General features: G+C 57.5%; 2 protein-coding genes across 15 annotated transcripts; one reads left to right on the top strand and one right to left on the bottom strand.

Moving 5' to 3' along the window:
* The first annotated feature begins 2,334 nt into the window (after positions 1-2,334).
* Positions 2,335-12,446, top strand: RUNDC3A (RUN domain containing 3A). 10 transcript variants are annotated; one of them, XM_040245164.1, is made up of 11 exons: positions 2,335-3,145; positions 6,738-6,853; positions 7,191-7,324; positions 7,511-7,596; positions 8,743-8,832; positions 8,957-9,037; positions 9,235-9,400; positions 9,516-9,673; positions 10,454-10,591; positions 10,711-10,817; positions 11,246-11,660. In XM_040245164.1, exons 1-11 carry the CDS (start codon positions 3,039-3,041, stop codon positions 11,263-11,265), a joined length of 1,203 nt encoding a protein of 400 aa, XP_040101098.1. In that variant the 5' UTR covers positions 2,335-3,038; the 3' UTR covers positions 11,266-11,660. The 10 variants fall into 10 exon arrangements, with proteins under 10 accessions (XP_040101098.1, XP_040101100.1, XP_040101090.1 ...); XM_040245156.1 differs by lacking the exon at positions 11,246-11,660 and adding an exon at positions 11,858-12,446 and having other exon boundaries at positions 2,784-3,145; positions 7,176-7,324; XM_040245160.1 differs by having other exon boundaries at positions 2,784-3,145; positions 7,176-7,324.
* Positions 12,447-13,026: 580 nt separating this feature from the next.
* On the bottom strand, positions 13,027-17,876 carry SLC25A39 (solute carrier family 25 member 39). 5 transcript variants are annotated; one of them, XM_040245155.1, is made up of 12 exons: positions 17,741-17,876; positions 16,749-16,848; positions 16,557-16,616; positions 16,404-16,448; positions 16,022-16,155; positions 15,111-15,178; positions 14,841-14,965; positions 14,496-14,669; positions 14,077-14,186; positions 13,782-13,863; positions 13,629-13,709; positions 13,027-13,539 (listed from the first exon to the last, which is right to left on the bottom strand). In XM_040245155.1, the coding sequence occupies exons 2-12, from the start codon at positions 16,831-16,833 to the stop codon at positions 13,424-13,426; spliced, it is 1,080 nt and encodes a 359-aa protein (XP_040101089.1). In that variant the 5' UTR covers positions 16,834-16,848; positions 17,741-17,876; the 3' UTR covers positions 13,027-13,423. The 5 variants fall into 5 exon arrangements, 4 of the variants coding, with proteins under 4 accessions (XP_040101089.1, XP_040101086.1, XP_040101088.1 ...); XR_005721796.1 differs by lacking the exon at positions 14,841-14,965 and having other exon boundaries at positions 17,741-17,848; XM_040245152.1 differs by having other exon boundaries at positions 13,629-13,863; positions 17,741-17,855.
* Between the last annotated feature and the right edge of the window lie 1,423 nt (positions 17,877-19,299).

Here is a 19,299-nt window from a genome sequence, read left to right as displayed (position 1 = left end):
GTGGGGAGCGCTAGAGCACAGACCTTTGTACCAATGACAATTATATCTTTTTTTTTTTTTTTTGGACAATTGCATCTTAATGGACAAAGGCATGAAGTTGTTATTGTTCAAACATGTATAGAAAAGATGTGTGCACATGCTAAGCAGAAGGTCCCTGCTTTTTCTGTGCAGGTTATTTACTTCTTGCTTTCCCTGGTAGCTCAGACAGTAAAGAATCTGCCTGCAATGTGGGAGACCAGGGTGGCATCCCTGGGTTGGGAAGATCCCCTGGAGAAGGGAATGGCAATTCCAGTATTCTTGCGTAGAGAATTCCATGGACAGAGGAGCCTGGCAGGCTACAAATCATGGGGTTGCAAAGAGTCGGACACGACTGAATGCCTAACTCTAACACTTTTCTGCTCCAAGTTCGTTCTTCATGACTCTCTTTTCACTGATGCTGGTAAGGCAGAGCAAAACTCTGCAAATTTGTTTCCCAGACTTCAGTACTAACTGACTTCCCGTTAGGTTCTAATAGGAGGCACTAGAGGGAGATGGAAGGCAGGAGAAGAGAAGGGACATCTTCCTGTTTGAGGGGTTTTGTTCAGGGTTACTCTGTCATTGGAAGTTGGCTCCAGCCTTCAGCTTTTTTCTGTATTTTGAGAACTAGCTTTCTAGATGGCTCTTTTTTTGTAGATGGCACCAGCGGCAGCCCACTGGCGGCTCTGGCTGAGTCTGAGCCCTACCTGTGGGATCCCACCTCTTCCCTTGTGTTCTCTCAGTCCTGCTGCTTTCCTAGTTATGAGTTCCACTACTTCCATGGTGTGTGTGCTTTCTCTTTTCACTTTTTTAGTCTTCCAGTGTGACCAAATCTTGTCTATTTCAAATCATATGGTTTCTCTTTTTCTGACCTGGCCCTGTCTTGTGCACAAAGTGACCCTCAATGGTAAAACAGATAAATTGTGGTAGAGATATACACTGGAATAGTATTAGTGGAAATGAATCTCGCTAATATGATACTGAAAGAAGCAAATTACAACTGAATTCATACAGTATGACTCCATTTCTTCAAAGCCTAAACACTGGCAACATTGAACTGTATTTTTTTTTTTTTACTGATGGATGTGTAGGTGGTAAAACTATAAAGAAAAACAAGAAAATGCTCATTGCAAAAGTCTGGATAGTGGTTATCTCTCACAGGGATGGATGAAGATGAGATCTGGCAAAAGCATTATGAGAGGTCCTGTGGGGCTGGTGATGTCCTATTTCTTGATCATTGAGGCTACGACATAGCTGTGTGCTTTGTAAATATTCTTTAAGCTGCACATATGTGATTTAGGCACTCTTTCACGCATCTAATATATATTGCAATTGAAAAGCAGAAGAACAAACATCATGATTGCCATTGCCCCGGCAATGAATCTGGAGGAAGGAAGACGAAGGTGAGGCGAGAGGGAAAAAGCAGAGTGGAGGGGCTGAAAAGACTAAGTCTGAGGCCCCAGAAGCCAAGAATTGAGGCTGAGGTTGAGTGAGCAGGAGATCTGTGCTGGAGTTAGGGCCTTCTCCCCAGTCCCCAGGAAGTCAGACCAAGATTGGGAATTTCTATAGGTCTTTCATCTCTCCCTCCTCTGTTTGTGCTGATGGAGGGTCCCTGCCTGCTGGTCATTTTCAGATGTGAGTGCCCATCTGGATCAATGTGGAGACACCGATCAGCCACTATCAAGCAGCGTCAACCCAGAGAGTGGGCAGAGTTGGACAATGGACATTTCTGAGGCCAGATGGAGAAACTGGGTGAAGCTCTTGTGATCAACACAGAAAGCCTTTCTGTGGGAGCTGGGGATTTCAGTGGTTGAAAGAGAACAGGCTAAATAGAGGAACAGAGGGATGGAGCATGTGGGAGCAGTGATGTGAGAGAGCAACGGGTAGTATAGAAGCCAGACTGTTCCTCTGTTTCCCCCACCTTCCCTAAAGGATGCAACCACCTGAAAGACGCAACCAGCACTGTAAATCAACTATACTTCAATTAAAAAAAAATAAACACGGGAAATGGATGCAACCAGCTTTTCTGGCCTTGAAGAGAGGGTTGATGGCACCCTGCAGCAATTCTAGCAGCCAAGGGGTTAATCCTCAAACCAGCTGCCTCTGGGGTGGTGTGGAGGTAGGACTCAGAAGCAGTTACTTGGCACCGCTATGGGCATCGGCTCTACTGCTGGGAACCTCCACAGAGCCCAGGCCCTTAGCTGCCAGTCTACTCTCCACTCTTTGTCCCGAGGGGTTCCAGGCGCAGCGCTCCTACGGCTCCTTCTGGATTCCCATCCCCCACCCTACAGCGGTGGACTCTGCCGGCTGGCGCAGACGAACCAAGCCCAGGGGCAGACAGATACGCAGTTTCCGACTGCTCCTTGGTCTCCAGGGTCTCTGGACGCAGACCTGGCCTGGCCTGGCCTCGCTGGGAATGCCGATAGACAACGGGTGGGCGGAGGGGGCCGGGATAAAGGTGAGGAGAAATGAGAAGACATCTGAGATAGACACCCCTGATCAGAGGTCAGAAACAAGGGAGTAGAGGCGTCGGGACGCAGAGACGCGAGACATGGGGTCCTGGGCTCTGAGCCTGGAGGTGGAGGGCAAGCCAGAAGCCCCCTTTCTTCCTTCCAATCGCTGGTTCTCCCTGGGACCCTCTCGGCGCTCCCTGAGGCCCCTGTCCTCTCCCCTCCCCCCCCAAATCCTGCACCCTCTGCGGATTGGTCCCCGGCCTGCCAGGGGGCGGGGCTAGAGGGCTTTGACGTCACCGGCCGAGGGGGGCGGGCAGCTAGGGGAGGGGGTGACGGGCCCCGGCTCAGCACCTCGGAGAGTTCCCTCCCCGGCCTTGTTTTGCTTCGGAATCGCCGCCGGGGGAGGGAGCCAGGGGGCCGGGCAACACGCGCAGCGGCTGGAGGATGGCCGTGGAGGGGTCGATGTGCCCCGGCGGGCAGAGGGCCCAGCGGTGATCCGGCGGTGGGGGGGCCGGGGCGCCGGGCAGGGTGAGGGGCAGCTGGCGGCGGCAGCAGTGGCCACACATCTGGATGGAAGCGAGCTTTGTCCAGACCACCATGGCTCTGGGGTTGTCCTCCAAGAAAGCGTCTTCTCGCAATGTGGCCGTGGAGCGCAGGAACCTGATCACCGTGTGCAGGTGGGCACCGCCGGCGGGCGGGGGTGGGGTGGTCAAGGAGAGGCGACGGGGCCGGCTGGATGCGAGGATGCACAGCAGATGCGAAGGAAAGGGAGGCAGCACAGGATTAAGAGGAGCCCGCGTCCGCTATCCTCAGACCCAGGCTTGGAGAGGGTCTGGAGGTCTGGTCCCTACCCTTCTAGGCCAGACCAGGCCAGGCCTGTGCCCAGCCTGGGGCCTGGAGGGTGAGGGGTGTTTAATTGGCACTGCAGCTTCCTGTGAGAACCAGGAAGTGACATTGTCTGTGAAGGGGAGGGGTGGGGAGGGCTGGCTCCCTTGCTGGGGGCGGGAGCTGGGTGGGCAGAGAAGAACTGATGGGAGAGGGGAATGAATGCCCTCCAAGCATGTCCTCACTCCCACCCCTGCCAACCTGGCCTCTCTGGGGTAGGGCTTTTCTGGGAGATTTCCCAATGCTCAAATCCTGGAGCAGGGGTGGTGCCCTCCTCCATCTCTAGGCAGTTGCAGCCCATGGCAGGGTCAACCAGGCATGTAGGTGAAGTCCTGGAATCCATCCAGTGAAGGCACAGCACTGCCCCTGTGGTGGGAAGGAGTGAGGGTCTGACTGCAGAAGCTGTGTTCTCCCGGGTCCAAGCGGAGGAGATTGGGAGGACCGAGCCCTTGGTTCCCAAGGGTGGGGTTGTCGCAGTGTTGGGAAGACTTGCCCGCTTTCTTGGGGCCCAGAAAGTGAACCTTCCCACTCCCCAGCCCTGCAGTGGCTCATTCTCCCCTCCTGAAGCCAGGAATGACCAGTCCTCAGCCCCTACCTGCACTCATCTCTCCGCCTTGGAGCCCCCTGCCAGCTGCCTTCTCCATCTGCAGTCTCCCCTCTGCCCCACGCCACCTCTGAGGGCTCAGCTGTCTTCCCTTGCCAGACCCAGCTGCCTGCATACCAGCCTTGGTCCTGCTCCTTCCCCCGGGGATCAGTGCCCACCTGATGCCCTGGGTCTGTCTCCTACAACTCTTCCAGGTTCCTGGGTGCACACTCAGCTCTACTACGCCCGTCTCATACCATTATATCCCCAGTGCCTAGCATGGTGCTGTGCACACATGACCTCTGTAAAAATGCCTGGAACGTTAGAGAAGGAATGAGTGTGGCAGTGGCCCAGCCCAAATGCAGGCCTCTGCCTCCATGCTCACCTCCCAGGCCCTGCCAGTGCGGTGTAAAACACAGACAGTCCTAGGTTCAGGCTTTTCTTCAGTTATTAGCTGTACCACATTGTGGAAGTCTCCTAACCACTCTGAGTCTTGGGTGTCTCCCCATCTCCATCGTAGATGTAACAGCCACACCAAGGAATGGTAATGACATGATGCATGTTGGAGCCTAGTACAGCACCTGGCACAGAAAACAGCCCGTCCCTATGCCATCCTTCCTGTCCCTCTCATCTCTCTTGACCTCCTAGGTTCTTCTTCCTTCTCTTGCCTGCCAGGACAGCTGGGACTGTTGAAAGTGTAGGGGAGAGACAAACGCCTCTGGGCCTCAGCTGCAGAAGCAGACGTTCTGGGGGACTGGAAGTGGGGTTAGAGCTGGAATGTGAGGGATAGAGTTGGCGGGGAAGGGGGAATTGCGAGCATGACAGAGGCTCAGAAACCCCTCTGGCCCCTGCTGCTTCATCACAGTCACGTGGTTTGCCTCTAGCTCCGGGAACAGTTCCCTTTAGCAGGCCGAGGGCTCCCCTGGGCCCTGGTTGCCCTGTCTCCATGGTAACCTGCAGCAGCCACTGCATCTCTGAGCAGGGAACACACCATGGGGCTCCCGGGGGCGATGACCAGCACCACAGCACCCCTGAGGACAGATGGCAGATGGCTGCCATGCTGAAACCAGCCACAGGCCCCCACTGAGGTCTGACCCAAATGAGCAGAAGACATCACAGGAGCAGGGCTGTATAATAAAGTCCAGATAATGCCCTAAACACAGACTCCTTCTGGCCATGCCATTAATGGCCCAGTTCCTTACCACTCTTGCCCCATGGCTTGCTCACTCACCTTCTCCCAGACTTTCCCCAGAATTTGAACCAAAATTTGATGAGACAAGTACTATTATTCTTGTTTACACCTGGGGAATATGGGCCTTGGAGAGATTAAGTGACTTGTCCAAGGCCACAAAGGTACCACCAGGACACAGGATTTGAGTCCATCCAGGCTGCCTCCCTTGGTACAACCCCAGCACTGACCTGACTCTTATCTCAGGCCAGACCAACTCAAAGGAAGGGAGTGAGGTCTGTGGGCTTAGTTGTGTCATTGGCCTAGAGCCTTGGAGGCCAGTGTTCGAGGGCTGGAGCACAGAGCGGAGGACAGAGTGTGGAGGAGGCAGAGGCTGCTTGGGGCCTCACTGATCCTGACATCCACCAGGAGGCCCCAGAAAGAGCAAGGGCGTTGGGATCAGACATACCTGTTGATGCCTCACAAGCTGTGTGACTTTGAAGAAATCAGTCAGTCTCTTAGACCCTTCAGTTATCTTATCTGTAAAATCGGGGTGATGGTGATACTAAAAGGACCTCCCTCCCAAGGCTGTCAGGATAGATGAGATGACACATAGAGTATAGCGCTGGGCACATTACAGGACTGGATGAGCTTAGAGAAAGAAGGATGGTTCCAAGCAGCCCCCATGTCCCTGGATACATCCCCTCTGCTGTACCACCCACAGAGGGGCCATGATGGGATGCTGGGAACCAGGTCCTCATCCCTGCCCCACCCCGCTGCAGCGATGGCAGGTGGAGACTGCAGGCGTAGGGACTGCAGAGGGAGCCCAGGCTCTGGGTGGATTGGAGGGAGGGTGGGGGCTGCTGGGCTCCAGTCTCTCAGCCCCATTGGCTTCCATTGGCTTCTTTCCTCTCTAAGAGGCCAGGTGTCCGGGCCCTCAAGCCCCCTTCCAGAGATCTGCTGCCAGTGCCCCCTCCCACCCATTGTGTGTGTCAGACCTGCGCCTCCCCCGGCCCAGCTCTGCACTGCCTGGTTCTGGGCAGCTGGTGTGTGGGTGGCCAAGCTAGGAAGGAAAAGGGGAAGGGGGCATCCGTGAGCTGGGGGTCCACCTGGCCCCCCACGCATGCCCACGCTCCATGTGCTTGGTGCAACTCACATGCTCTGGCCCAGGTGACCCCAACCCCACCCCAGAAGGGACTGGAGAATGTTCTAGCAATAGCGGAAGGCAGCTCAGGACAGGGGCACAAAGCAGCTCCCACCTCTGATCCCACCCCCACCCTTCTCTGACAGAGAGAATGCAACTCCAAAGGGTGGGTGATCAGGAAGAGGCTCTGGGCTGGCCCCCTGGCTCTAGGCACCTCATCCTTCTACCTGTTGTTTCATCCCCTCTCATACCTTGTTCCTGTAGCTTCCCCTCTCTGCCTGTCGCCTCTCCATCACCCACTCTGTCAATCTCCCATCTGCCACCCTACTCACTCACATCGCAGCCCCTCTCCAGTCCCCCACCCTCTTTCCCTCTGCCTCCCTACCACATCCATGCTCCTGGTGATCTCTTCTTATCCTGCCTTTTACCCCCATTACCCTGTCTTGTCACCTGACACCCCACTGCCCCTTCTCCCGCCCTCTCACCCAGGTTCTCCGTGAAAACCCTGCTGGAGAAGTACACAACGGAGCCCATCGATGACTCATCCGAGGAGTTTGTGAATTTCGCAGCCATCTTAGAGCAGATCCTCAGCCACCGTTTCAAAGGTGGGTCCAGGTTCCTGTCCCCTATTACTCCCAGCTACCCACTTCTGAGCTACTCTGTGGCTGTCTGAACCCCATGCCTGGTCCCAATTCTAGATCATGCACAGAAGCTCAAGCACAGAGCTGGGAAGGGGGGCACAATACAAGGGGTACCCACAAGCCCCAGCAGTGAGCCTTGTGTGTACAGGCCTGTGTGGGTCTGTCTGTCTGGGGTAGGCGTGATGCACGTGCATGGCTGCTTTTATTTATGCATGTGGATGCCCCATTACATGGACCCTCTCCAAACTCCCTGGTCTTGCTGAGCCCGCTCCCTGCCCTGGCTCAGCCTGTGCCCCAGCAGGTCCGGTGAGCTGGTTCAGCTCAGATGGGCAGCGAGGCTTTTGGGACTACATCCGCCTGGCCTGCAGCAAAGTGCCCAACAACTGTGTGAGCAGCATTGAGAACATGGAAAACATCAGTACTGCCCGGGCCAAGGTGAGGGGCCTGCAGTGGGCAGGGCCAGGGCAGCTGCTCCCTCCTCTGGATACAGAGGGGCTGCTTGCTTCTTGGTCCTCGCCCCAGCCCACAGGCACTGGGGAGAAGGGCCACAGGAGGTCCAGACCCAGGGGCACACACATGGGTCCCTCTGGAGCAGCCAGTAAAAGTGAACGTGCTTTCCAGGGCCGGGCATGGATCCGGGTGGCACTGATGGAGAAACGCATGTCGGAATACATCACCACAGCCCTGCGGGACACTCGGACCACCAGGTCAGACCCCCTCAATCAGTGTGGACCACAAGTCTCAGGGTGTACATTCATTGCCTAAACACACTTGATCCTTAAGTTGTGGCAGCAACCTTCAGTATCTGGACTACAACTACCAGCATGCACTGCTAGTTTCCCTCTCCCAGACCATCCACCCATCAGCTGGGCCAGCCCATCCCAGAACACACTTTTAGCACTACCATCGTCTCTTCCAAGTCAAATTCATTATCCCCCATGACCCCAGTGCTGGTCTCACACACACAGCTCTGGACAAGCCTCAACTATGTATTATTTTACTTGTTGGCCTCGTTCCATGACCTATAGCACACAGCTCTACCTGCTCTGCAAACAGCAGCAGTACTGTACTTGCTACCCATGGACTACAGAGTCCCAGGGGACAGAGTTTTGGTCCATACACTGTGGGTCTGCAGAGACATTGGGTCTGGGAGGCAGGGTCACAGGCAAGATGTGCCAAAGGGGAAAATGAGTACAGTGGGGACATGTGCCTCGCTACCCCCCTCACGTGGTCACACCCAACCTGACGTTTTTAGCTGCACTGTATCTCTGGTGTGTCCTCACATTTCAGGATTCACATTAACATACATTTTTAAAAATCGACTGTATGCCAAAATACTTCCCTGGTAGCTCAGACGGTAGAGAATCTGCCTACAATGCAGGAAACCTGGGTTCTATTCCTGGGTCGTGAAGATCCCCTGGAGAAGGGAATGGCAACCGACTCCAGTATTCTTGCCTGGAGAATCCCATGGACAGAGGAGCCTGGTAGGCTACTGTCCATGGGGTTGCAAAGAGTGGGACACGACTGAGAGACTAACACTTCACTATATGCCAAGCACTGTTTAGGACTTGTTTCCTGATTTTAAGGATCTGGGTGACTCTGTACTTGGTGGAGAAGGGGTAGTTCAAGAGGGATGGAGGTCGAATCTCAGGGGACACGCGTTTTAATAGGTGGGAGACACAGGTGCTATCCCCAGTAGGCCCCAGCCTGAGGGGGAGACACAGTGAGGGGTGAGCAGGAAAAAAGATACCTCCTTCCTCCAGGCAAGGTTTGTGATAAGCCAACAGGAGAAGCCCTGAGGTGTGGGGCTCCCTGGGAAGACTACATTGCCGGTACCTCCCTCCTCCCCACAGACGCTTCTACGACTCAGGAGCCATCATGATGCGGGAGGAAGCCACGGTCCTCACTGGGATGCTGATCGGACTGAGCGCCATAGACTTCAGGTGGGGTCTGGGTGGCGGTGGCGGTCGCCATGACCGTGGGTGGGATTGGGGTTGTTTCTCTGCGAGAGTCCACACTCCCATCCTCTCATACCTGCCCCCCACCCTGTGGCTGCTCTGCCCCCAGCTTCTGCCTAAAAGGCGAAGTGCTGGACGGGAAGACCCCCGTGGTCATCGACTACACGCCCTACCTAAAGTTCACTCAGAGGTAAGCAGCCCGATTGTTGCGATTGCTGCGGAGGTGAGTGGGTGCGGACAGACGACCGCCCTGAGGGGTGGGGACGGCGGGCGGGAGGCAAGCGGTCTGGCATCATGCCGCCCCCCTCCCCGCCCCCCGCCCCCGGCCCAAGAAGATTGTCTGTGTAACTGTGTAACCTTGGCTGTGCAACTGCTCCCTCCCTCAAGCTACGACTACTTGACGGACGAGGAGGAGCGGCACAGCGCCGAGAGCAGCACGAGCGAGGACAACTCGCCCGAGCACCCGTACCTGCCGCTCGTCACCGACGAGGACAGCTGGTACAGCAAGTGGCACAAGATGGAACAGAAGTTCCGCATTGTCTACGCGCAGAAGGTGCGCGGCGCGCGGCGTGGGCGGGGCGTGGGCGGGGCGAGCCCGGCAGAGGGCTGGGCGGGCGGCCGCGGGGACCCCCTTCTGTCGCCGCCGGGGCTGAGCTGGCGCCCCGCAGGGCTACCTGGAGGAGCTGGTGCGTCTGCGCGAGTCGCAGCTGAAGGACCTGGAGGCGGAGAACCGGCGGCTGCAACTGCAGCTGGAGGAGGCGGCGGCGCAGAACCAGCGGGAGAAGCGGGAGCTGGAAGGCGTGATCCTGGAGCTGCAGGAGCAGCTGTGAGTGCCGCCGCCGCGGCCCTGACCCCTGTCCCCCGCCACCCCGACCACATCGCCCCCGCTGACTCTAACATCACCTTTCCTGATGCCAACCACCAACATCAGACCACTGAGCCCGATACCGCCACCCTGAGATCCCCTTCCCCGGGCGACCTAGCTTTATTCTCAACATAAGACCCGCCCCAAGCCGGCTCCCCACTTCATCCTTAGCTAGGAGACACCAGCTAGAATGGCCACTCAGCAGTACTCCTGGGATTCCGGCACTACAGGAGCTCCAATATTACTCACAAGCATCTCTAATTAATAGTATTCAACGCCCTTCAACATGATTACATCATTCCCTCTGTTCAACACATCTGAACAGCAACGTAGGCCCATTGAGCATCATCAGGCACAGTGACCCACGACCTCACTTTTACCCATCCTTCTAACAGTTCCTCTTTAAACGTTTTCATCACCCTGAGGCCTCCCAGCCTGATCCCCTGACACCCCATTACTCTTCATGATCCCTGCACTGCTCTGCACCCACCTGCCCACCACCCTGACTGACATCTCATTATTCCGCTAAACCTCAGCATAAGTGCACTAATTCCTATCACCCCTGTGACCCCCCAGTACATTCCACTGACTCCCAGGATCTGCCCCACTGACTCTCAACATTCGTAATGTTTCTGCCACCCAGGTTTCAATCCTAGCCCTTCCTCCCACCTCTCTCTGAGCCCCTCTTCCCCACTTCTGCTCCCTCTTCCAGCCAGGCCTGACCCCCCCTCCCCATCCCAGGACAGGTCTGATCCCTGGTGACCACGCCCCCCTGGCCCAGGGTTCCAAGGACCTCACCACACGCCTGGTCAACCAATGGCCATCACTGGGCACACTCAGTGGGGCCGAGGGTGCCAACAACCCCAAGCTCTACCGGAGGTAAGCCCCAGCCAGACTCAGCCTGAGCTCAGTGCTGGTCCCTCCTCTCCTACAGAAGAGGGGCACTAGGGGCTGTGGGCCTCTGTCTGCCCACTGGCTCTCTCTCTGCTTTGCCACAGACACAGTTTCATGAGCACGGAGCCCCTGTCTGCTGAAGCCAGTCTAAGCTCGGACTCCCAGCGCCTGGGAGAGGGCAAGCGGGATGAGGAGCCCTGGGGCCCCATCGGTGAGCCCCCCAATCCAGCACCCAGTACCCACTCCAAGAGGGCTGAGGCCAGGCCTTGGGTCTTGTAGTCAGGCCCTAGCCATTTCCCTCATTCACTCAACCCTGCCTGGGAGCTTAGCACAGCAACTGAGAGCTTGGTTTGGGGTGTCAGGCAGACCTTGGCACAAGTCCCAGCTGCGGCTTCTCTGGTCATGGGAGCTTGGTCATTGAGTCCACCTTGCTGAGCCCTTCGTATCTGTAAAATGGGGGTGCTGACTAGAACAGTCACCAGTGTTGGCAAATGGTGAGGGCTCCATTACATCCTCAAAGGCCCCACAAAGGCCCTACAGATCCTTCGGGAGTTCTTTGCCTAACTATTTTGCTCTTATTTCCTGCGCTCTATGAACCAGTTGCCTGACCATTGTTTCCCCCTTCTCTTTGGCTGCCAGGAAGCTCAGAACCAAATTAGTGGCTCCCTTCAAGCGAATGTCCAGGACTTCAACGCATGCATTTTGTGTTGCCCTCTCTCCTTGGCTTCACCTGGCTTTCCCACCCTAGTTTCCCTGGTGCCTGGACCGCCTGTCTTTTCTTTCTAAAATCCACACCGCACTGGATGACCCTAGAACTTCTTTGAGACGAGGCAGGCTATGGACCGTGGAACCCCGCCACACTGTGTCTGTGATTGTCTGTGTGTCTGTCTCCCCACCAGACTGTGAGCTCCGTGAGGGCAGGGACCGTGTCTCGTCCGCTCTCTGTATCCCCCGCACTTGGAGCCGAACAAGTGCTCACCACGTGTTTAATAAACGGACAAAGAGACGATGAACCCTCAGGGGGAGACAGAGACATAAACTGACGATTACAATACAGTGTCTGTCCCCAGCTCTGTGCATGACAGCGCCAGGTGCTCTTCCCGGGTTTCACTGCAAAAGGCCAGCGCTCCAGGAATGAGGGTCTCCTGGCGGGTGACCCGAGGGCTGTCCTTTCACTGCCTGCACCCGAGCACCGCCCACCACTCACTTGCGAGGCCGGTCAGCACGGCCTCACCCGCCCTCTCTCCCCAGGGAAGGACCCCACGCCCTCCATGCTGGGCCTCTGCGGCTCCCTGGCCTCCATCCCCAGCTGCAAGTCCCTGGCGAGCTTCAAATCCAACGAGTGCCTGGTGAGCGACAGTCCCGAGGGCAGCCCGGCACTGAGCCCCAGCTGAGGAGCGGCGTGGGCCGCGCCAGCCCCACCTGCCGCCCTTCCTCAGAGCCTCCCCCAACCCAGGCCACCCTCCAGAGAACGCTGCCCACTCAACCAGGAATCTCTCTGGAGACACCCTTTGCTTCTAGCCCAGTTCAGCTTCTCGCCCACGGAGGCCAGAGCTGCAGAGGGAGGCCGCTGGGGCCAGAGGCAGGGGCACCGAGGCCACGGGGAGCCCTCAGGAAGCTGCTTCTTCCGGTGACCCCGATGCCTGGTTCGCTCCCAGCTGGACTCTCCTTCGCTCACTACCCCACCCTCCTCGGGCTGGCGGCCCAGCCTCAGCAGCCCCACCTCCCACGCCTCTTCCGTCTGCCCGTGTATGCCCTGGAGTCACTCCTTTTTCAGCCCCCTGGCTGGGGGCGGGGGGCAGCTATGAGGGTATCAGGCAAATAAAAACCAGAGGACTGAGGGCGGCCTTGTCTGTGGAGGGGCTGGGACAGGGGGCCCGCTCCTGAGGTTGGCAGAATGTGGTGGAGTTAGTGCTGGACCCACTAAACCCTGGGAACAGATTCAGGGAGCGGGTGACTTTTGGTATGAAGTGTCTGAAACAGTAGATCAGCTCAGGGAAACACCAAAATGTGTTAAGGGCCCCTTGGATAACTCATCTACCCCAGGCAGAGAAGATGTTGGACATCCTGGGCAGGGAGTGGGGGGTGGGGCAGAGATGGAGAAGGCAAGCCCTGGCAGGGCCCCGTTACCCATCCATTACCCTGAGCAATTCAGCTTTGGCCTACAGGTCCAGACTTTTCCATTAGGCCAAAGCCTGGCATTGAAGCCACCTTCCTTCCTGGGTTATCACTTAAGTGTGCCCTTGGGTAAAGGTCTCACCCCCACCGGCTCTCATATAACATCACAAGAGGGCCCTTCTACAGGGATGCCACCTGGGCAGCCAAAGCCAACGTCAAGGTACCTTCCAGGCCTCTTCTGTGCAAATCGCTCACCAAGCCCTGTTTTCCCACCCACCCCAGACACCTCCTGCAGTCACAAGCACTGGAAAGAAGTTTATCATCTTTAGACTCAACAAATTAACAGGAGAGGGTGCAGACTACGCCAGGCCCAGGGTTTTGCGGCTCCTAGAGACAGGCTCACTTACAGCAAACCCACAGGGAAATGAGGGGAGAAGTGAGCAGATTTGGTCTTGAACTTGAGGGGAGAGAGTGACGATTCTCAGGGCCGGGGAATGGGAAACAGCAGGAAGCAGTCGGGGGTTGGTGGGGTGCTCTGGGTGGGTGCAGAGGGGCATTCCCCTACCCCTGGGGCTGAGTGGGGAGGAAAGAGAAAGGAGGCCCCTCCCCTCAGTGCTGAAGGAAAAGGCACTTGGCTCAGTCTCCTCCTGCCCCACCCTGTCCATGGAAGAGGTAGGATCCTTGTCTCCCCCGCTCCTTTCAAGGGCTCAGAAGCTGTTCCCTGTTGAGCCTCTGGAAGAAGCTTTTGCCGAACTCATAAGTGCTGATCATGATGGCGCAGGAAGGGGCAGCCTTGATGATCCTCGGGAGGAAGCCTACAGTGGAGGGGAGGCTAGGGTCAGAGGTCGAGTCCCAGGGAGCACCAACTTCACCAGGGTGTGGACATACACACAAAGACGCCCACCTGCAAAGAGGCCCCTGGTGCCTGACTCAGCCAGGATCCTCCGGAGCAGCAGCCACGTGGAGTCGGTGTGCGGGGGCATCACTGCAAATCCAGGCCCAATAAGACCCCGTGGGGCACCCCCAGCCCTGCCCCACACCAGCCAGGGCTCCTCACCTCTCACAGCCTCCACTGCTCCTAGCGCGACCTGGCGCTGAGTCTTCACCACATCGAAGGGTAGAGTCAGGGTGGCCGCCACCTGGTGGGGTGCAGACAGGCTTGTCTCCATTCCCAGGACCCCCATCCCTTGCATCCAACCAGGGCCTCCTGGCCTTAGTTAGAACATCTCTAGGGGAATGGAGTGAGCGTACCCCTGGACAGGCATGCAGATTCTTTTCCAGAGCATCTCCAACAACCCTTTGGTCACCTCAAGGACACATCAATGGCCTCACTCCCAGCATGATCAACTCACCATCCCTGAGACGCCGCCAGCGACAAAGCTGATGCCCACAGAGGTCTGTTCCTTTGGCCTGAGCCCACTCAGCCAGCTCTTCACCAGCTCATAGTTGAACCAGTACAGAGCTTGGGGGGATGGGGGTGCACTCATTAGAGACTGGGAGGGCAGTGGGGTAGGCCCAGACTTCCCATCTCCCACAGACCTACATCACAACTACTCCCTCCCAATTATGAAGCCTACGTGCTATGTGCCAGTGGATTTCGCAGGCCCTGGGCAGGAAGCGTCTCATGAAAATGTGGGGCCCACTTCACACGAGACGGATACTCATGGCTCAGAGAAGTTATATGACTTATAGATTAGTAGTAGCAAAACTGGGGCTTAACTGCAGACCTCCTAGGGCCCCTCACCTCAACCCCTGCACTCCAGGTACCTACCTGAGAAGGGCACATCCCTAAGGGCAGTGGGACCCCAGCCCAGCCAGAGTGAGCGCCAGCCACCCTGAGCCACAGCTGCTCGGACACAGGTGCCCAGCTCCCGGTATGATAGGTGCTGAGCCTGCAGCTTTGTCCGCACCAGCTCTAGGGGGCTGATCACAGTCACGGTGCCCACTGCGGGGAATGGGAGGATGGGTCAGCTCACAGGTCCCAGTGGCAGCCCTCCCAGAGTCTGGGGGCCTTGAACATCCCCCCACCCCAAGGCTGGCAGAGGTTGGGAGTCCGGACTGGGCTCCTGCACGGGAGGTGGTCAAAGGGAGATGGCGGGCCCAGGGCTGTGCTCACGGCGAGCCAGTGCGCCAGCCACCATGGGAGCGTAGAGGTCAGAGGTCAGGGCTCGACCACACAGAAAGGCCTTGAGTTGGTCGTAGGCGGTGAAGTAGGCGGCAGTGGCTGGCACAGTCATCACCCTGGGGGTGTGTATAGGTTAGCCAAGACTCTCCGAAGCTCCCAAACCTCCCAAGGTTCCCTGATCCCACTTGGCCAGCCAACGCTGGGAGTGAGAGGGCGGAATGAGGGGTCGGGGGAGGCAAGCCGCAGAACTGGGGAGCTCACAGGGTGGCTGGGAGGCCGCTCCACAGGGTCGTGGTACCCTCGTGCCGCACGATCTTCACGAAAGCATCCTGGCCATGCAGACACCAGCCCACCAGGAGGAAGGATGAAATGAACAAGGCTTGTGGCAGGGCTGGCCCAGGCTGGGCCCTCCCCTGAGGCCCTCACTTCTACCCAGGAGACCTTTAGGCCTCTATGCATGTAACTCCCTATTTGACTCAGCCCTGGGTGTTCTTTGGAAGGAATGATGCTAAAGCTGAAGCTCCAGTACTTTGGCCACCTCATGCGAAGAGTTGACTCATTGGAAAAGACTCTGATGCTGGGAGGGATTGGGGGCAGGAAGAGAAGGGGACGACAGAGGATGAGATGGCTGGATGGCATCACTGACTCGATGGATGTGAGTCTAAGTGAACTCCAGGAGATGGTGATAGACAGGGAGGCCTGGCGTGCTGTGATTCATGGGGTCACAAAGAGTCAGACACGACTGAGCGACTGAACTGATCTGAGACTCCTACTTGGGCTTCCCAGGTAGTGCTACTGGTAAGAACATGCCTGCCAACGCGGGAGACATAAGACACATGGGTTCAAGCCCTGGGTTGGGAAGATAACCTGGAACAGGAAAGAGCAACCCACTCCAGTACTGGTGCCTGGAATATTCCATGGGCAGAGCAGCCTGTGGGCTACAGTCGATGGGGTCTCAAAGAGTCGGACACGACTGAGCATGGAACAGGAGAGACTCCTAATCACCTTTCAAACCTCGTGAAGGCCCTGCCCCCTAAAGGGAGCGCTTCCTAAAATGAACTGGCCATCTCTACGTGCTTTAGACTACCCACTGTTTTCTGGGTCTGCTGCCCTACCAATCTGTATCCTTCCAAATGCCTACAGACCCATCCAGGGGCACAGCTGCTCCTCACCATGGTACCAGTGAAGCGAGTGGGGTCCTGAAACCAGGTGGCACAGCGGGCACCATTTGGGCACAGGTAGAGGGGCTCTAGGACACCATTGCAGTACAGGAGGCACTTCCCTGTGGATTGGAGAGAGGAGGGCACTGGGGAAGGGGTGGGGGCGTCAGAAAGACAGGGCCCTGGGACCTCACAGGGAGGTGGTGAGCTCCTATCCCTGGAGGGCCAGCGGACCCTGGGGTCCCTGGGTGGACATTCTCGTGTAGGACAGAGGGCTGGCTAAGATCTAGAAGTGTGTGCCAGTCCACAGCTGTGGGGCCCCCATGTGCCCTGAGAGACCGGGACACTCCCTCCCGTGAACCCTTACAGGCTCCCTGTGGTGCGGGGCACTCACATTTGGTGTAGGAGAGGCTCCAGAGTCTGGAGGGAGGCATCAGCTCTAAAACACAAGACGGTATCTCAAGTCACAAGTGTCCCCCACCTGCCCCCAGGCACCCCATCCCTGGGGAACCCTGCACCCCCACTGGCTCCAAGGTCAGGCACTCACCACTGGCCACTGAGGGGCGCTGAGACTGCAAGCGTACCTTCACCACATCCAGGGGGGTCACTAGGGGAGGAGGGCAGGGCTGGAGGCTCCTTCAGGACCCCTCCCTGACCCCTCATCCAGAGCCAAGTCACTTGTCAATGTCTGCTCGGCCCCAGCCCCCAGCTCCTCCCACCCCACTTCCCCAGGTCTTACTGAAAAGGGAGGTGACAGCAGCCCCCGTGCCAGATGCCACCATTTGTTGGAGGGGGCTAATGCCCCCTGGGTCCTGGTCAGCCATCTTGTAGCTTCAGTTCTGAAAAGCAAGTGTCAACTGGAGCAAAAATCAGAGTCAGGAAGAGGAAGAAAAGAGGCAGGGGTGCTTGGGGACACTACAGGGACTCTCACCCCATTCACTCACTGAGTATGAGTTTCTCACAACCACTTTCGAAAGCAGTTATTCTCAGCTTCACCTTGCTGGGGGCGTGGGGGTGGGGAACATGCTCAGAGAGGTGAGTTGACCGGCCCAAGGTCACACTGGGAGTAGTCAGCAAGGAAACTGGGAAAGTCACCCATCAGTTAATGGACAATAACGGCCCACCGCCATTCCCTCTCCCTCGCCACACCGGCGTACTGTGACCCAGTTCAGAGCAGGTGCCCCGGCAGGCCTGGGTACCAACGATCAAAGCGCCTGAGCCGCCCCCGACTCCAGCGCCCAGGCCCGAGATGGGTGCATGCGAGCCTCGAGTCACACAGCGTGGAGAGGTGAGGCCGGGAGGTGAGGGAAAGGGAACAAATCTGAGGGCGGCGAAGGGTCCATCCCCTTTCCTGGGACTGAAGGCGAGGACTCCAGACCTCCCCCGCACCCGTCCTCTCGAGGCCCGAAGGGCCAGGCCCGGGGGCCGAAGGGTAAAGACAAATTTCTCTGCTCTCTCTCGCGAGCGGGGGTGGTGGCGTGGGGGTGGAGGGGTAGGCTAGGCCAAAAGTGCTTGAAGTAGGGATAGGACGACAAGACCGCTCTTCACCCCTCAGAGACATTCTGTCTCGACTCCTCGCGCAGGGAGCCCCCGGTGGGGCCGACTAGGTCGGCCCGCGACTCCCGGCTCCTAGCCCAGGCCCGCCCAGCTCAGCCTCCCTCGGACCCCTAGGGACCCAACTCCCGCCTCTGCCTCCCGCTTGGCCCTCAGCCTTGGTCTAGTCCCGCCCACCTGGCTCTAGGCCGGTGCTGGAGCGGCGCGGTGCCCGGGGCCGGGCGGACCCATAGCGGCTCCGCCGCCGGTGCGGGCTCCGCGCGCGCTCACTCGGCACGGGAGGCCGACTCGGAAAGCGGCCGAGCTCGCCCCGCCCCCGGTTGGCCCTGTGAGGCCCCGCCCCCTCGGGCCGACCGACCGTTTGCCCGGAGTGCCGCTGGCCCGCCCACTCGCGGCCTCCTCCCCGGTCCCACGCTAGCCCGAACCCGCTCGGCCGATGCCCAGTCCCGCCCGCGCGCCAAGGTCGTGGGTCTCCACGCCGCGCTCAACCTGGCGGCAGCGCTGTACTTGACAATTATTGTCCCCAACACCACCCCACCAATACCCCGGCAGAACGCTGCTCCCGCAAACTTTCCAAACGAGCATGGGTAACGCACTCCCCCCGTTTTCTTCATTCGCGGGCCGGAAGAGATTTGAATCAATTCTTCCAGGATCGCGAGGGCGATCAGATAGTGATGGCAAATATCAACCCACCCGGCTCTTTGTTGAGGTTTTTACAACTTTATGACGATCGTATCAAACAGGGTCGTCCCCATTTAACAGACAATCCACCGAGGTTGCAACGCCAAAACCACTTGACAAACTGCGGGGTACCATGTGGGTGTGGGCGACGGAGTTAGCGAGTAAGCAACTGAAGCCAGACAGGCTGGCCCGAGGAGCGGCTGGCCTGGGAGCCCCTGTGAGATCTGGGTTTAACCTGGGCTTCGTCCCACCTCCTTGTGACTCTGGGCAAGTTACAACGCCGCTCCGGGCCTCGGATTTCTTACTTTGCACTGAGATAGGATCGAGTAGGGGGAAAAGGGACCAACATTTCTGTTGGTTACTCTCACAAAACCTATTTCTACGTCTCAACAGTTTTAGAAATAGATTATTATTCGCCTTCCCCATTTTACGGAAGACGAAACTGAGGGTCAAATTTAAGAACCCGGAATTCGAACTGGACAAATACCAAACCCCTCCCCTCAAACTGTCTCTCCGGGGTGACAGGTTGGCGTAAATCCTGTAACGAAGTCTCCGATCCTGCTTCTCAGGAGACTCATTTTTCTCCCGGGCCAGCCCCGTTAGCCGAGACCCCACCAACAGCCTCGCCTTTAAAACTTCGTTCACTCACTGATTATTTGTTCTAACAGAAAAACGAACACGGGCTATGAGCCTGCGCCTTTAAGAATGGTAGGCCGTGACTCTGACGTCACTTGCTTCTCCGCCCCTCACCCCCAGAACGGTTGCTTCCCGGCCGGGAGTAACCCAGCCAGCGGGTGTACGCCGGATTAGCACGTGGATTCCATGGGGCCAACCATGCGCTTTCCCTGAGAAAAGTCTTTGCGGCTCTCCGAGGCTAGGAAATCCGAAATGGGGGGCGGGGAGTGACCGGTGAAGTGCTGCTGGTCTAAAGGGCCCCGAGAGAAGGCGCTATTTACATTCCCTTCTTATACCAAGTGAATTTTGAAACGACACAAAATCATTTTATAAACTGTCAGGGAGAGAGCCCAGCCGCAATTAAGGTCCTTTACCGCTTT

Source organism: Oryx dammah, unplaced genomic scaffold (genome assembly GCF_014754425.2).
Source record: "Oryx dammah isolate SB20612 unplaced genomic scaffold, SCBI_Odam_1.1 HiC_scaffold_8, whole genome shotgun sequence".
Classification (NCBI taxonomy): domain Eukaryota; kingdom Metazoa; phylum Chordata; class Mammalia; order Artiodactyla; family Bovidae; genus Oryx; species Oryx dammah.
The sequence above is the reverse complement of the archived record's forward strand: the minus strand, read 5'-3'. Positions and strand labels throughout refer to the sequence as shown.

What these genes read in the sequence shown, in the direction of transcription:
- RUNDC3A (XM_040245156.1), top strand. Translation starts at nt 3,039, where the DNA reads ATGGAAGCGAGCTTTGTCCAGACCACCATGGCTCTGGGGTTGTCCTCC. An exon ending in CCTCAGCCACCGTTTCAAAG is followed by an intron (nt 6,854 to 7,175) that starts GTGGGTCCAGGT and finishes GCCCTGGCTCAG; the next exon opens with CCTGTGCCCCAGCAGGTCCG. An exon ending in GGAGCCCTGGGGCCCCATCG is followed by an intron (nt 10,818 to 11,857) that starts GTGAGCCCCCCA and finishes CTCTCTCCCCAG; the next exon opens with GGAAGGACCCCACGCCCTCC.
- SLC25A39 (XM_040245152.1), bottom strand. Translation starts at nt 16,833, where the DNA reads ATGGCTGACCAGGACCCAGGGGGCATTAGCCCCCTCCAACAAATGGTG. An exon ending in CTCGCTTCACTGGTACCATG is followed by an intron (nt 15,179 to 16,021) that starts GTGAGGAGCAGC and finishes CTGCATGGCCAG; the next exon opens with GATGCTTTCGTGAAGATCGT. An exon ending in CACCAGGGGCCTCTTTGCAG is followed by an intron (nt 13,540 to 13,628) that starts GTGGGCGTCTTT and finishes CCTCCACTGTAG; the next exon opens with GCTTCCTCCCGAGGATCATC.